At 44.9% G+C, this 16,915-nt stretch overlaps 1 protein-coding gene across 1 annotated transcript in view; it reads right to left on the bottom strand.

The window, feature by feature from the left end:
- Positions 1-15,201: 15,201 nt before the first annotated feature.
- Positions 15,202-16,915, bottom strand: part of LOC110500953 (protein FAM160A1-like) — a 22,739-nt gene continuing 21,025 nt past the window's right edge. The window contains exon 6 of the mRNA XM_036956531.1: positions 15,202-15,294. Within this exon, the coding sequence (XP_036812426.1) occupies positions 15,202-15,294 (93 nt within the window). The remainder of the gene's footprint in view (positions 15,295-16,915) is intronic.

The raw sequence follows: 16,915 nt of genomic DNA, 5'->3' as shown, positions 1-16,915 counted from the left end.
GAAATATCACCATGTGTGCTGCAATGGCCAATGATGGTTTGCTTCTCAACACACCACTCATTGGCCCATACAACACAGAAAGGCTTATAGCTTTCCTAGAACAGCTCTATGCTCAGCTAGTGCCAGCAGAACAGGTGGAGCCAGTAAGAAACCCCCAAGTTTTTGTCATAGTTTGCGATAACGTTGCTTTTCACCACTCTGCAGCTGTCACAGATTGGTTTGCAGCACATCACAGATTTATGGTTTTGTATCTGCCTGCATATTCACCCTTCCTCAACCCAATAGAGGAGTTTTTCTCTGCCTGGAGGTGGAAAGTGTTTGGTCACCACCCACATGACCAAATGTCTCTTTTGGAAGCCATGCGTGCCGGATGTGAGGACACGAGTCCAGAGGACTGCCAGGGATGGATAAGGCACTCCAGAAGGTTCTTCCCCAGGTGCATGGCAAGAGAAAACATTAGATGTGATGTTGAAGAAAACCTGTGGCCTGATGCTAGAGAGAGGCAGGATTAGCCCCTCAATTATTTGTTTGAATTACAGTATGTACTTTTAGTTTCTACCTTTTTTTTCTCATTACTGTAATTCCGTAAATTACTACAGACTATTGAAGCAAACTGCTAATTTTCATTTACCTTAAAGAATTGTTATGTTCTAAAAATTGTAATAAATCATGTGAAAGAATGTCACTCTTTTCTTTGAAGAAAATATTACTTTGTATAAAGTCACTGAAATTGTTCAAACTGTAAAGATGAAAAGTTTGTATTTTCTGTATTGGTGTTTGATGCTAGTGTTTTTACTCTCAGTGTGTTCTGAGTGACAGTGTGTGTTATCTCAGTGAGGGTTGTGCATAGTGTTTGGCTGCACTGAGCGTGTTTTGAGCCATGTGTTAAGAGTTGTGTTGCTTGGAATGAGTTTTGCAGGTGATGTGAACTGTTTAGCTCAGGTGACTGTTGGTAGTGCAGACTGTAGTTAGAGTTTTGCACATGTGACTCCAGTTGTGCCCACTGTCGTTTAGCAATCGAAAAAAACTGTAAACCACTGCTCTTGCTAATTTCACTGCTTTTTAATAAGCTTTACTTATCAGCCCCAAGGCCTTCATCTGAGGTTTTAGTCCCTATAGGGTTAGGGGTTAGGGTTAGAGGGTTAGGGTTAGGTTGGGGACACATTCTTGATACCAGATAGGTATTAAGTGTGCAAGTGGGGCTAAAAGTATCATCCAGTATATTTTAATGGAAAAAAACAAAAAAAACAACATAAAATGGGAAAGACAAGACATGACAATTTAATCCACAACAGGAATAAAGGATAAGCGAAAGGGGGAGGGGAAGGAAAAGGGGGGGAGGGGAAGGAAAAGGGGGGAGGGGAAGAAAAGGGACGGAAAGTACCTGAGATTCAGAGTTAAGAAATTAGGGTTAAACATAGGGTTCGGAAGGGTTAATGTTAGGGTTCAGGTCTAGTTAAACATAGGGTTCGGAGAGGTTAAAGTTCCTGTTCCAGACTCCAAAGGGATCAGGGTTAAGCCTAAGGATCCGAGGGATAAATATTAAGTCTCAAGCGTGGTTAAGATTAGGCATAGGGTTCGAAGAGGTTAAGGTTAGGATTCAGTTCTCGGGGATGGTTAAAATTGGGCACGGAGATCAAAAGGGTTAAGATTTGGACTCCAAGATGGTTAAGATTAGGCATTGGGTTCAAAGGGGTTAAGGTTAGGGTCCAGGTCTCCGGAATGGTTAAGATCAGACAAGTCATGGGGTTCAGATTAGGACTCAGAAATTAAAATTAGGGGGGTTGGAGTTTAAGAGTGATAAAGGCTTAGACAGGTGGTCAGGTAATAGCCCCAAGATCTATACACACATATATATATATTTATCAGGAATAGTAAATCCGAAGTGCTTTTCCAATAGGAATGTCAGGGATGGGGAATAAGTGCCAGTCAAGGATGATACATCCAAAGTGCTTTCAAAGTGCTTTCAAATCCAAATCAAAGACGAAAGATAAGTGCAAATAAAAATATGCAAATCAAAAACTGAAATCGCTAAAAGAGGGAGCACAAATTAAATTCCTATACAAACTAAAATCTCCCTCTACGGGGTTATTAAAACCACACAAAAATTATAAAAACAAGACAGTACAAGCCGTATATCATCATAACAAGTACAATATATCTGTGACTTTATCCTAAACCATTTCCGAATTCTCAATAGGGACTCCAAGTGTCTGCAACAGCCACCAGAGCTCGGACATTCTAGATGTCCTAGTATTTTTCATTGAGACCATCAGGGTCAATAGTTCCCACTGCTCTAATCCATTTTCTCTCTACATTTTGTCTTTGGGTCTTTGCTTGTCTCCAAGCCAAAAATTCTAAGGTTCTCAACTGTATGAACCCTAAAGTGGGCATACAACACCGTAAGTCTATCACACTTCTGGATGTGGTACAAGTGTTGTTTCAATCTGCATTCCAGTGCATTCTGTGTCTCTCAAATATACAGTTTATTACAGACCAGGCACTTAATGGCATATACCACATTCCCAATGACCAATTGGACATGCTGCCTAATTGGGGCCCCCAAGCCGGAATGCCTATTCGACAGAAACTTTGTTTGAGCAAAATGTTTATTCTTTCTCAATTTACTCTTAATCAAACTTGAATGTACCAAGATATCTTCAAATTCCTATTCCTCCTATACACTGAAATTACCCTGAACCCTCTCAGGGCCTCACAGTCATTCTGGGCTCGTTGGAAGTTACATTTAATTTCAAAATGAAGTCCCCTCAAAGCCTGAGAGTACGTTGCCACAAATGGTACCACAGAGCGGTTGTCCCTCTCTATCTGATATGCTCCATGAATCTGGAAGGTATGATTCACCTCAGTCCCAATCTCCCTCAGAAAACGCCTTGAATAGCCCCTTGGCCTCAAGGACAAAAATAGTATTCTTGTGGCCTCCTCTATGTCCTCAGAGAAACTACAAATTATATGGAAGCGTATCAGTTGGGACTTAATCAATATGTATGTTTTGGGTGGAAGCTGGATTTGTGCAAAAGAACATGTCTATCTGTTTCTTTAAAATAAAACTATTGTTGCCAATGATATAGTCCCCCCCCCCCCCCCCCCCCCCTCGGGGATAAAAAATAATTGTGTGTCTAAAAACTCAAGTTTCTCCTCCTGTATGTTATGTGTGATGGTAATTGCTGAATGATGTGTGTTTAACACACTCAAAAATTCTTCAAACTCTGAAAGGGAGTTTCCCCATACACCAAAGATGTCATCAAGGTATCTGCAATACAGCAGTGGTATATATAGTGGTATATATAGTGGTATATATAGGCTTACATTTCATCAGGACAGTTTCCTCCCAAAAACACATATACATGTTGGCAAATGCTGGGGCAAATTTTTTCCCCATAGCGGTTCCATGAGTCTGGAGATAAAACTTGCCCTTAAATTCAAAGTCATTAGTCAGGCTCAGTTCCAACAAATCCAAAATAACCTTCTCTGGGCGTACAGGGTCCGGAAATCTATTAAAAGCATGTTTAACCGCCTGTAGGCCCAGGGCCGTCTCAATGTTAGTATACAGTGAGTTGATATCTATAGAGAATAAAAATGCCTCCATCGGCATCTTCAAGCCGTTTAGTTTATTAACAAAGTCGTACGTGTCTTTCACATAACTGGCATGTTTCTGTGAAAGAGGATTAATAAAAGAGTCAACGTATTCCGCAACTCGGTACGACTCTGAACCGCAGTCACTAACGATGGGGCGCCCGCATCGGAAGGGAACCGTCCAACTATCTGGAGCTTTGTGAATCTTGGGGAGCAAATAGAATTGTCGGAGGTAAATCCGGTGCCCACAGATAAAACATTTGTTTTAGCGTGATTACATTGTTTTCATATAACTCTGATATCGCGGCTCCTACTCTGTGTCTCCAATTGAATAGAATGGGGTAGCAGGGCATAATATTTCTCATCACTTAACTGTCTATTTGCCTCTACCAAATATTTTACTTTATCCATAATGACAATTTGTGACCCCTTATCAGCTGGTTTCATTATAATACTCTGATTGTTACCAAGATTCTTAATAGCATTCAATTGTTGTTGAGTAAGATTAAAAATAGCAGCTGGTTTAGGCCTAAACTTCGCAAAGGACTCTAAGTCCCTCCGTATGAGGGTCTGTATGGGATGTGAGACGGATTCTAATTCAGGATCCCAAGTGGAGCTGTTCGTAAAAGGCACGTGAGGAAAATCTGTCTCGTACTCAAAGTGGTCCAATAACTTCAGCCTCCTATGATATGTATATAAGTCTCTACGAAGCTCCATGCGGTCTATCTGATTTGGGGTGGGAATAAAAGTAAGTCCTCGCTCCAAAACTTCCCTCTCCATCTCTGTGAGTCTATACGATCGGGAGAGGTTGGTAATGTTCGATAGGGGAGCTGTATCCTAACACTCATCTCCCCTCACATGTTTAATGGGAGAGGTTGGTAATGTTCGATACGAGAGCTGTATCCTCACACTCATCTCCCCTCACATGTTTAATGGGAGAGGTTGGTAATGTTCGATAGGGGAGCTGTATCCTCACACTCATCTCCCCTCACATGTTTAATGGGAGAGGTTGGTAATGTTCGATAGGGGAGCTGTATCCTCACACTCATCTCCCCTCACATGTTTAATGGGAGAGGTTGGTAATGTTCGATAGGGGAGCTGTATCCTCACACTCATCTCCCCTCACATGTTTAATGGGAGAGGTTGGTAATGTTCGATAGGGGAGCTGTATCCTCACACTCATCTCCCCTCACATGTTTAATGGGAGAGGTTGGTAATGTTCGATAGGGGAGCTGTATTCTCACACTCATCTCCCCTCACATGTTTAATGGGAGAGGTTGGTAATGTTCGATAGGGGAGCTGTATCCTCACACTCATCTCCCCTCACATGTTTAATGGGAGAGGTTGGTAATGTCCGATAGGGGAGCTGTATCCTCACACTCATCTCCACTCACATGTTTAATGGGAGAGGTTGGTAATGTTCGATAGGGGAGCTGTATCCTCACACTCATCTCCCCTCACATGTTTAATGGGAGAGGTTGGTAATGTTCGATAGGGGAGCTGTATCCTCACACTCATCTCCCCTCACATGTTTAATGGGAGAGGTTGGTAATGTTCGATAGGGGAGCTGTATCCTCACACTCATCTCCCCTCACATGTTTAATGGGAGAGGTTGGTAATGTTCGATAGGGGAGCTGTATCCTCACACTCATCTCCCCTCACATGTTTAATGGGAGAGGTTGGTAATGTTCGATAGGGGAGCTGTATCCTCACACTCATCTCCCCTCACATGTTTAATGGGAGAGGTTGGTAATGTCCGATAGGGGAGCTGTATCCTCACACTCATCTCCACTCACATGTTTAATGGGAGAGGTTGGTAATGTTCGATAGGGGAGCTGTATCCTCACACTCATCTCCCCTCACATGTTTAATGGGAGAGGTTGGTAATGTTCGATAGGGGAGCTGTATCCTCACACTCATCTCCCCTCACATGTTTAATGGGAGAGGTTGGTAATGTTCGATAGGGGAGCTGTATCCTCACACTCATCTCCCCTCACATGTTTAATGGGAGAGGTTGGTAATGTTCGATAGGGGAGCTGTATCCTCACACTCATCTCCCCTCACATGTTTAATGGGAGAGGTTGGTAATGTTCGATAGGGGAGCTGTATCCTCACACTCATCTCCCCTCACATGTTTAATGTATCCAGCCAGGATTTAACCATCTCAGCTGCTGTCTCTGGCGTCCAATAGATTGGATCACGAGGGTTAGGGTTAGGGTTAGGATTGGATCACGAGGGTTAGGGTTAGGGTTAGGATTGGATCATGAGGGTTAGGGTTAGGATTAGATCACGAGGGTTAGGGTTAGGGTTAGGATTGGATCACGAGGGTCAGGGTTAGGGTTAGGATTGGATCACGAGGGTTAGGGTTAGGGTTAGGATTGGATCACGAGGGTTAGGGTTAGGATTGGATCACGAGGGTTAGGGTTAGGATTGGATCACGAGGGTTAGGGTTAGGGTTAGGATTGGATCACGAGGACATGTATGAAACCGGAGTCTATTTCGTTCCGGCAAATAATTGCATTTCTCCAGAATAGTTTATTCACTCTGTTTATAAGAGACTGTTGATCTTTTTCCATCCTATCCAAAAAGTTTATGAGTGGGACATAAAGTATTGCGTTGGGGGATTTATTCCTACACACTCAGCAACTGCTGTAGTTGTTTCCAGGTGGTACTCGACGTCTGTCTCGAGAGGCAGTTGTTTAAGCCTACCCTAACCCTAACCCTAACCCTAACCCTAACCCTAACCCGACAGAACCACCTTCGCTATTGAGGGGTTTGGTTCTGACTTCTCTAAAACCCCCTTCAAATGATGAAAGGTAGCCCCCGGGAAGCTATCAACCTGCACCCGAGCATCCGAGAAGGTTGGGATGCGTGACAAATTTAAATCTCCCAACACTACAATAGGTTTAATTACGTCAATCTCCCACTCATTGATCTTTCTCCCTGTGTTGGGATGTCTAACAGTCTCCCTGCGTAAGGCTTGAGCCAGTCCAGATGGCAGGTTTGGTTTTAAAATGTTAGGAGGGGACTCAGATTGGGATTCACTCTGGTAAGGGTTATCTTTTGTCGTGTAACCCATCATTACTTTATGTCCACCTGTTTCAACCATTGCCATTACTGGAACCTGCTCCGACACTGCCTGAAGCCCTGGCTGTTGTAAATCTAAAGGGGATGCAGAAGAGATCGAGTTACTACATGGAACCACAATATTGGAGTAGGGGGGGGTCCCACTGAATTTTTCCACCCCTCGGCCTAACCTCCTTATCTTCCTTTCCTATTTTGTCTGTGTTAGAGCCATATTTGTATAAAAGACCGAACATATGGAGCTCCATGTATATTTGTGTAGATATATTAAATATGAATGTACATGATGAAATATTAGGTACGTACCTTTATGATGTATATTTACCTGATTGAGATATATTCAATCCCCCCCTCCCTCTTGCCTGTTCATTGTATTGTGGTAAGTGTGTGAGGATAAAGGCAGGAAGTTGGGCCTTCGGGGGAGGGAGTCCTTGCTAGATGCGGGAGCGGTATAGTTTTTTGACCATACAGACAGGTCATAATATGTATTTTCCATATCAAGTATTCTATGCTTTAAGTTGATTGGAGAATCATTTATTTGTTAGATATAAGAAGAATAAACATTTTTGTTGCACCATATCCCTGGATGTCATTGAATGTTTGGCCGTTTGGAAACCTTGAGTGTGGACTGTATGCGTACCAAACAACCCCGCTATGGTAAAGACGAAAGGAAGCCACTACATTCAAGTCAAAAAACTCAGTGAAGGATTACTATCGGAAGGAAATCTCCGGTTCGGACACAGGCTGGATATTGTTCTATTTGTAATTGCATTCGGATCGTAAGGACCGCTCGTTTGGAAGGATTTGAACTCCTAGAATTCGCCAGCCGTGAGTAACCACTGCGAATGAATGAGCTGCCCTGTTCAATGCGATGTTTGATCATGCATATTATGGAAGCGCAAATGTGCTTTTAATTGGAATGTTTAATAAACTTGGGAGTGGAATTCAAAAGACCGCGCTGTGAAAACAATTAAGAAGTTTAAGTTTGGGAAACACTGAGATCCTACGCACAATGTAGCCTAATCTTATGTCTAATATTTGGCCTAACGTGGAAATGCAATGCATCAACGCAACGAATGCAATCTAAGGATCTAAAGATACTGCGTGTTTAAACTTCATTAAAGGGACAACTTATAATGGGATGAAATGTTTAAAACGCATCTAAAATGCTGAACTTGCACATGTGCAATTCAAAATGGGTCAATATGCTGAAATGGAGGACTGTGTTTTAAAGCATTAAAGGAGGTCTAAATGGGCATTACGTTTAACAATCAAAAACCAACAACTGTGTCATTGTAAATTGAGTGAACTACAAGTGAATGAAGGAGGATGAGATCCCAAATAAGACCCCACTGGAGAGGGCAGAGGAGCATCTAAATTCACTCTATGCAGCCCGGAGAGGCAAACTTGGAGTGTGTACACACAAAATGAATGAAATAAAAGCCCTTCTTGTTGATGGAGGAAACATTGAAACTGTGGATGAGAGTCTTGAAGCATTTTATGCTGTTGTCAATGACTTAAAGAATGCTCATGATTCTGTGGTAGAGCTGGTCACAGAGGAGGAACACGGTTAGGGTTAGGGTTAAGGGTTAGGGTTAGGTTTCTAGTTTTGAGTCGGTTGATCCACTTCCATCTCTGACACGTGGAAACCGGAGGGGGGAAGGGAGGGGTTGCACTCCACATCATATACGCGCGGGTCGGAGGGTACGGGCGCGGCCGGCCAAAGTCGTAGGCCCCATGGTAGCCCACTTGTAGATTAACCCGTTGGTTGGGTTAAAGGACTGTCTGTCTGTAGGGTTAGGGTTAGGTAAGGTTTTAGAATGGTTAAGGTTAGGGTTTGGGGTTAGGGTAAGATATGGTTTTTTAAGAAGGGTTAAGGTTAAGTTTAGGTATGGGTTTTGGGATGGTTAAGGTTAGGGTTAGGGTAAGGTATAGAAAAGGTTAAGTTTAGGTAGGTCTGTCAACTCAACTTAGGATCAGGCAAAGCCCTTGAGTTGCGTACCTTATGCAGGTCCGGTTCTCGGTTGGTTGCCATGTGTCCATGTCGAGTAGTATGGTCATGATGTCCGGGTCCGCTGTGTCGACGGAAGTGGAAAGCATAGTGCAACCTAGGAGTTTTACTCTCTTTCGGATCCTTCTTTTTTTAGCTCCATGTTGTCTATGTATTTACTTCAGTGTTCGTCAGTCTTTGGTCCTGGATGTTTTCAATCATGTGTGTAATTAGGAGTTATTCCCTTCCAGAATCCTAATTCCAAATTAACCCATGTCTAGTCAAATCCAGCTGGTCTGTATGGGTATACTCGGCGTAGGATCAGGCAAAACCATCGAGTTGCGTACCTTGTGCAGGTCCGGACCTCAGTCGGTTGCCATGTCAAGTGGTCAGTCTTTAAATTACCAGTGGTTTGAGCAGACAAAAACCCAGAAGGCAAGCCCTCTATACGGTTGTCATTCATCCACCCTTGGAGTTTCGTCCTGTGTTTCGGTAGGTGTATGGAGGGTTTAGGAACCGGCAAACCTTCTCTGGCTTACGTATGAAACGTCCGGCAGTAGTAGAAGTTAATTGGGTGTTTCCATCCCCACCATCTCAGTCGTAAGTGATTCAGTGGTTTTGGGTGATAGTGACCAGTGGAGTTACTCCCTTCCAGGATCGTAACGTTTCCAGAGGTATATCTTCCCTAGACAGTGAATTTGTTCGTAGTCCATGTAAAACAAAATTGTGGATCGGTTGTCCAGGCTAAGTGCGGCGGGGTAAGGGATCCCCCGCATGGAAAATTATTCCGTGGGATCCAATTCTCCGCCAGACATTATCTGGGCACCCCAGGGATTACACGGCCAATGCGAGTCCTCCAGCCGCAGCGCCTGACCCAAAAGCCCCTCTTTTCGAGGACTTAACTGCCCCAACCCGCTAGGACCACCCACGCGCTACTGAACATACTGCCAATCCAATTCTAAACTGGGGTAGATAGTCGTCCAGCGCGTTACGTGAGTCTCCCGTGTGTAAGGGGGCTGGGAGGGTTGAGCCGATTGGTCTGCCAACAGAACCCCGAGAGGTCCCGAAGGAGTCCGGTCTATCCATATCCTCCTGTCTTCTTGCTTGGTGTATGGAAGGGCCTAATTGCTTAGGGTGTAATCGCTGCGGGGGAGTCGCCAAGGTCGGGGTCCCCAGAGTAGTTGGAGAAAAAAGGTTCTCGTCCGTTGGGGGTGCTGGTGGGTGTCTCCAAAAAATATTTTAGAAGGATGGTAGGTTGGTGAAGGTTATTTTTGTTAAAATTTGGTCTATTTGTGTTCTATTTTATTGTTTCTTTTGGTCAAGGGTCCATGGTCATGGTAACCCTGAGTTCAAAGAGACTTTGAAAATAAAATAATATATATATTTATGTACATATGTATTCATTTTTTATTTGTATTCTTTTGTTTTTAAATTTTGTTGTTTCCTATTGGTCCAGGCTCCATGGTCATGGTTGCCCAAAGAGAAGAAAATTGGATGTTTTGTTAAATATAAATTGGTTCCCTAGTGATTATTGTTACAGGATCCAAGGGATCAGTAAGGATAATTATAAAGTACATTTTTAAGAGTCCGTAGTCATTGTAGCTCTGGAATACTATAAAATAACTATTTTATGGTCCTAATGGTCACCTTTATATTCCTAGGGGAGCCTACTGGTAAAAGGGCCGATGGCTAAGTATTGGAGTCTGTCTATCAGCAGGGTTGGGACCAAGGATGAGGTGGGGGCACACATGCATACACACATGAACATAAAAGGGGATGTGCCTATACACATATTTTTGACATATACAAAAGCATACACATACAACACCACAAGTGGTGTGAGGGATAGCATACAACGTCACACTCCACTACATCCTAGTGTGTGCATATATATGAGAGCTGTGTAAAAATCCAATTAAGGCAAGAAAAGTGTATAAATAAAATGGTAGCCAAAAGGAGTTACCCCCGAAGTCCGTGTGGAATCTGCCTTCCTTACAGTCTCACAACGGGTCTGGGGGCAACCCAGCCACGACGCGTTTCTGCCTTACTCGGCTTCATCAGGTAGCAGGGAGGAGAATGTATAAATAAAATTGAAATAAAAGTTGCAAAAAGTAGTAAAAAATTATGTATATATATATATATGTATGTACAGTAGGGTGTACTATGTAATTTACTTGCCTTGAATGTAGTCCTGGTTGGGTGTGTGGAGCGAAATGCTGCTTGTCCGGTGTTCTCCCTGTAAAGTTGTGAGGAGTGCTACCTCTCTGGTGTGTGCATGTGTGAGCCAGGTTGCCTAGGTTATTTGGATTGGTCTGTACTGTTACTAGGTAGGATAGTAGCTAACAGGTTGTGGTGTGGAGGGTTCAGATAAAGGTGAGAGTGGAATGGGGATGCAGTAAAGTGGATGGGCAGTTAGAGTAGAGGTCAAGCACACCTAACAACAATACAATGGAGACCCAATGTAATAAATGTTCAACCTTGTAGTGACACAAGGTTTTCAAAATGTTATTTGGTATGAATGAAGAATGGAGTGTGACAAAACAGGGGACACAAAACATTGTAAGGGACAGACAAGGTTAACAACATGAGGTCAGGTACAGATACATGTATACACACACACACACCTACACAGAGGGGTTAGAACTGGGGTTGCAGTTTGGGTTAGGGGCTAGGGTTAAGGTTGGAGATAGTTTTAGGAATGGTAGGGGTTAGAATGGTTAGGGTTGGGGTGGTTTAAGGCTAAGGTTGAGGTCAGAGTAAGAATGGTTAAGGTTAGGTTTAGGGTGGAATGGTTAAGGTGAGGGTTAAGGTTTGGGTTGGGGTTAGAGTAGTTACAGTTAGGGTTGGAGTTATTCAGGCTAGGGTTAAGGTCAAAGTTAGAATGGTTAAGGTTAGGTTTAGGGTAGAATGGTTAAGGCTAGAGTAAAGGTTAGGGTTAGGGTGGTTAAGGTTAGGGTCAGAGTTAAAATGGTTAAGGTTGGCGTTAGGGTTAGAGTGGTTAAGGTTAGGGTTAAGGACCAAGTAAGGGTGATTAAGGTTAGGTTTAGAGTAAGAATGGTTGCGGTTAGGGTTAGAATGGTTAACTTTAGGTTACCAGTAGGTGAGGAGTTGGTTAAATCTTGTAAGGTCCAATTAACAAATAGGGGTCACAGTACATTATAAGAGACAGACAAGGTTGACAACATAAGGCCAGACACAGATACATATACTAATACACACACTCACAGGGGGGTTGGGGCTAGGATTGCAGTTAAGGTGGGGGGCTAGGGTTAAGGTTAGGATTAGTGTTAGTGTTAGGAATGGTTAGGGTTAGGATGGTTAAGGTTAGGGTTGGGGTGGTTAAGGTTTAGGGTAAGAATGGTTGAGGCTAGGGTTGAGTTCAGAGTTAAAATGGTTAAGGTTAGGTTTAGAGTTAGGATGGTTAGGGGTTGGGGTAGGGGTTGGGGTTGGGGGTTAGGGTTAGGGTTAGAGGTTAGGGTTTAGGGTTAGGGTTAGGGGTTAGGGTTGGGGTTGGGGTTAGGTTTAAGGGTTGGGGTTAGGGGTTAGGGGTTAGGGGGTTAGGGTTAGGGGTTAGGGTTAGGGGTTAGGGGTAGGGTTTAGGGGTTAGGGGTAGGGGTAGGGGTTGGGGTTAGGGGTTAGGGTTAGGGTTAGGGTTAGGGTTAGTTTGTCTAGTTTTGAGTCGGTTGATCCACTTCCATCTCTGACACGTGGAAGCCGAAGGGGGGGAAGGGAGGGGTGTGCACTCCACACATGTGCGCGCGGTCCGGGTGGGTCCGGGCGCGGCCGGCCAAAGTAGTAGGCCCCATGGTTGCCCACTTGTAGATTAACCCGTTGGTTGGGTTAAAATACTGTCTGTCAGTAGGTTTTAGGTTTAGGTATAGTTTTAAGAGTGGTTAAGGTTAGGGTTAAGGTTAGGGTAAGGTATAGTTTTTTAGAATGGTTAGGTTTAGGTAAGGGTTAGGGTTAGGGTTAGGGTGTAGGGTTAGGATTTCAGGTTAGGTAAGGGTTTTTTAGAGTGGTTAAGGTTAGAGTTAGGTTTAGGGTTAGGTATAGTATTTCAGAATGGTTTAGGTTTAGGTAAGTCTGTCAACTCAACTTAGGATCAGGCAAAACCCTTGAGTTGCGTACCTTATGCAGGTCCGGTCCTCGGTTGGTTGCCATGTGTCCATGTCGAGTGGTATGGTCATGATGTCTAGGTCCGCTATGTCAACGGAAGTGGAAAGCATAGTGCAACCTAGGAGTTTTACTCTCTTTCGGATCCTTCTTTTTTAGCTCCACGTTGTCTATGTATTTACTTCAGTGTTCGTCAGTCTTTGATCCTGGATGTTTTCAATCATGTGTGTAATTAGGAGTTATTCCCTTCCAGGATCCTAATTCCAAATTAACCCATGTCTAGTCAAATCCAGCTGGTCTGTATGGGTATACTCGGCGTAGGATCAGGCAAAACCATCGAGTTGCGTACCTTATGCAGGTCCGGTTGTCATGCATCCGCCCTTTGAGTTTCGTCCTGTGTTTCGGTAGGTGTATGGAGGGTTTAGGAACCGGCAAACCTTCTCTGGCTTACGTATGAAACGTCCGGCAGTAGTAGAAGTTAATTGGGTGTTTCCATCCCCACCATCTCAGTCGTAAGTGATTCAGTGGTTTTGGGTGATAGTGACCAGTGAAGTTACTCCCTTCCAGGATCGTAACGTCTCCAGAGGTATATCCTCCCTAGACAGTGAATTTGTTCGTAGTCCAGGTCAAACAAGTGGATCGGTTGTCCAGGCTAAGTACGGCGGGGTAAGGGATCCACCCAGGGGAATTATTCCGTTGGATCCAATTCTCCGCCAGACATTATCTGGGCACCCCAGGGATTACACGGCCAATGCGAGTCCTCCAGCCGCAGCGCCTGACCCAAAGCCCCTGTTTTGGAAGATTTAACTGCCCCAGCCCGCTAGGACCACCCACGCGCTACTGAACATACTGCCAATCCAATTCTAAACTGGGGTAGATAGTCGTTCAGCGCGATACGTGACTCTCCCGTATGTAATGGGGCTAGGAAGGTTGAGCCGATTGATCTGCCAACAGAACCCCGAGAGGTCCCGAAGGAGTCCGGTCTATCCATATCCTCCTGTCTTCTTGCTTGGTGTATGGAAGGGCCTAATTGCTTAGGGTGTAATCGCTGCGGGGGAGTCGCCAAGGTCGGGGTCCCCGGAGTAGTTGGAGAAAAAAGGTTCTCGTCCGTTGGGGGTGCTGGTGGGTGTTTCCAAAAAATATTTTAGAAGAATGGTAGGTTGGTGAAGGTTATTTTTGTTAAAATTTGGTCTATTTGTGTTCTATTTTATTGTTTCTTTCCGTTAAGGGTCCATGGTCATGGTAACTCTTACTTCTAGAAACAAGAAAAAGAAAAAATCACATAGATGTGTTTTATTTTTTTTATTTTTTATTATTATTATTTTTTTTTAAATTTATTTATTTTTTAATTTTTTTATAAGAATGTGTAAGTAAAAGTAACTAAAGGTAAATATTTTTTTGAGAGTCCGTGGTCACGGTAACTCTATAGTGCTAGTAAAGTGGCTGAAGGAAAGTGTTTATTGAGCGTTCATGGTCATGGTAACTCTATGGTGCTAGTAAAGTAGCTACAGGAAAGTTATATTGAGAGTCCATTGTCATGGTAACTCTATGGTGCTATTGGAGGTCTGTTTTTGTGGTCTTAATGACCCCCTGTCTTTTGTATGGGATGTGGGGTGTGTAAGGTGCGGGTGTAGTGTATGTCCAGATGTTCCTCAGCTGTACTGTAAGCCTCAGTGGTGGTCCAGCCCGTGGTAGTGGTGTTGGTCCTGGAGGGTTTTTTTTAGGGAGGTCCATCCTTGGTCCGTGAGTCTCAGTGGGATGTCTACGTTGTGGTTTTATTTTGGAGGTGGCTGTTGACCAAGGAATCCTTGAGAGATTTTTTTTGTGTTCCCTTTGAAGAGAGAGTAGTTTTTTGGATTTGAGACATCATTTTTGGGGGGATGCGAGTAGCCACTCGGAAGCTGGGTGAGTTGTATGGTGGGGGTAGGCCATCAGGTATGGTGGGGTTGATCCGCTTCTAGGGAGAGTTCTTTTGACATCGGTTCCCGTGGGAAGTGGTGTTGGTCCTCGAGGGGTTTGGGAGGTCCATCCTTGGTCCGTGGGTCCCGGTGAGATTCTTTGGTTCCTTTGTTGTGGTCTTTGGAGGTGGTGGTATACCAAGGAATCCTTGAGGTTTTTTTTGTTATTCATTTGGGAGGCCAGGATCGGTGTGTGAAGAGGGAGTAGTTATTTTGGCCGTAGTCTCTTCTGGATGTGGGTCGCCACCCGGTAGCTTGGTGAGTTGTATGGTGGAAGTGGGCCATCGGGTGTGGTGGGGTTAGGCCTCTATCTTGGGAGAGTTCCTTTAACATTGGTTCTTTGTGGGTCTTGGGTTGGTGAGACCAGGTTGTCCTGTTTTTTTCAGAGTGGTAGTGGTGAGGGTCTGGTGTTCCAAACGGTTTCTTATATTATGCTGTGGTATTGTTCCACCTGTGGAGGCATTAACCCTGCGGTACTGGATTGGTGAGGGCTTCGCCTTTCGCTGTGTTTTGCTGCTGGATGGAGCAGGTGGGTTTATCCGGTCCGTGGGGTTCCTGGAGGGGGACAGAGCACGGGGTCAGGGTCCACAAATCAATAGCTTCTGTTGGGTTGTAGGAAGTTGATGGTGTTCTTTGAGTTTCCTGCAGCGTCTTTAGTGTTTGTAAAGGTGGTTTGGTTTTGGGGCCCTCTGGTCCTGTGTGGGGGACCGTCCTCTGGGGTGTCCACATCCTATCTCTCCACTGGATTGGTGAGGGCTTCGCCTTTTAGCTGGGTTTGCTGTTTTGATGGAGTGGGTGGGTTAATCCGGTCCGTGGAGTTTCTGGAGGGGGACAAAGCACGGAGTCAGGGTCCAAGAATGGATAGCTTCTGTTGGGGTGAAGGAAGTTGGTGTTCTTAGAGTTTCCCGCAGAGTCTGGGTGCTCATAAAGGTGGTCCGGTACTGGTGCCCTCTGGTCCTATGTGGGGGACCGTCCTCTGGGGTGTCCACGTCCTATCTCTCCATCCTATGGTGTGGTGAGCGGTGGTGGTATTCTGTTTGAAGGGGTGACCTGTTTGGCAGGTTTGAGGCGTGTCCTTCTCGAGGGGCTAGGTGTCTAGAAGGTCCTGGATTCCCATCATGTAGGATTGGCTGTGGGTTTGGTTGCCTGCTGGGGATGTCATCCAGTGGTTCTGTCCAGCAATCCCATGAATGATGGTGTTGACTGGGAAGAGAGTATGGAGGTAGGTGGTAACGGAGTGTTAACCTGTTCCTGCTGATTATCATTCCATACCACCCAGGTCTGGGTATGGGATGGAGATGAAAATGCAGAGGCCACCTTAACACTCTGCCTCTGCTCCGTTCCCTCAATCACCCTGGTCAGGGTATGATGTGGGGGAAGGTTAGGAGGGTTTGTGTTGCCCAAAAAGAGCCCTTCCCTATGTCAACCTTGTGAGGGTATGACCGGGTCTCTGGGTCCTCTGGTATGGTGGGGGTTTGGCCGCTTTTTTAGAAGGGTTTCTTTGTTCTCGGTTCCGGTTGGTCTTGGGTTTGTGAGGCCGGGTTGTCCTGTGTGGTCGGGGTTGTAGTGGTGGGAGCCTGTTGTGCCATTCGTTGAAGCCTGAAAAAAAGACGTTATGTTAGGCGAAGTCGACGTTCCTACAATGAGACTAGGTTGCCAGTCGAAACTTTTTTCGGCTGGCCCCTCTGAGCGTCTCTTCTTAAAAGGTGTAGAGGGTCTAAGTGATTATCTATGCCCCGTCGAAATTTTTTGGGCCCGGTTTGTAGGTGGAGTAGGGGGTCTGGGTTGCCATCAGAGTGCCCGGGGTCCTTGTTGTCTCGCAGATCATCCGTTGTAGTGTGTCCCTGTGTAAAACTCAAAATAAGGGTAAGAGAAAAGTACAAATGAAAATAGGTAGCCAAAAGGAGATACCCCCGAAGTCCGTGTGGAATCTGCCTTCCTTACAGCATCACAGCGGATCTAGGGGTAGCCCAGCCACGACGCGTTTCTGCCTTGCTCGGCTTCATCAGGTGGCAGGGAGGAGAAAAGAAAGGTGCAAAAATAGGTGCACTTGGTCGTAGTACGGTAAAAAAGGCCGTATTTTGGACCAGGGAAAATGGGGTGTGTGTGTGGGTATATGTGTAGTTGAGGCTCGATGGTCTTGGAGGTCTATGAAGGTCCGTTGAAAAAAAGGCCA

The sequence above is a fragment of the Oncorhynchus mykiss genome, chromosome 21, assembly GCF_013265735.2.
Source record: "Oncorhynchus mykiss isolate Arlee chromosome 21, USDA_OmykA_1.1, whole genome shotgun sequence".
NCBI classification, from domain to species: domain Eukaryota; kingdom Metazoa; phylum Chordata; class Actinopteri; order Salmoniformes; family Salmonidae; genus Oncorhynchus; species Oncorhynchus mykiss.
Note: the sequence above shows the minus strand (reverse complement) of the source record. Positions and strands in the feature narration are given on the sequence as shown.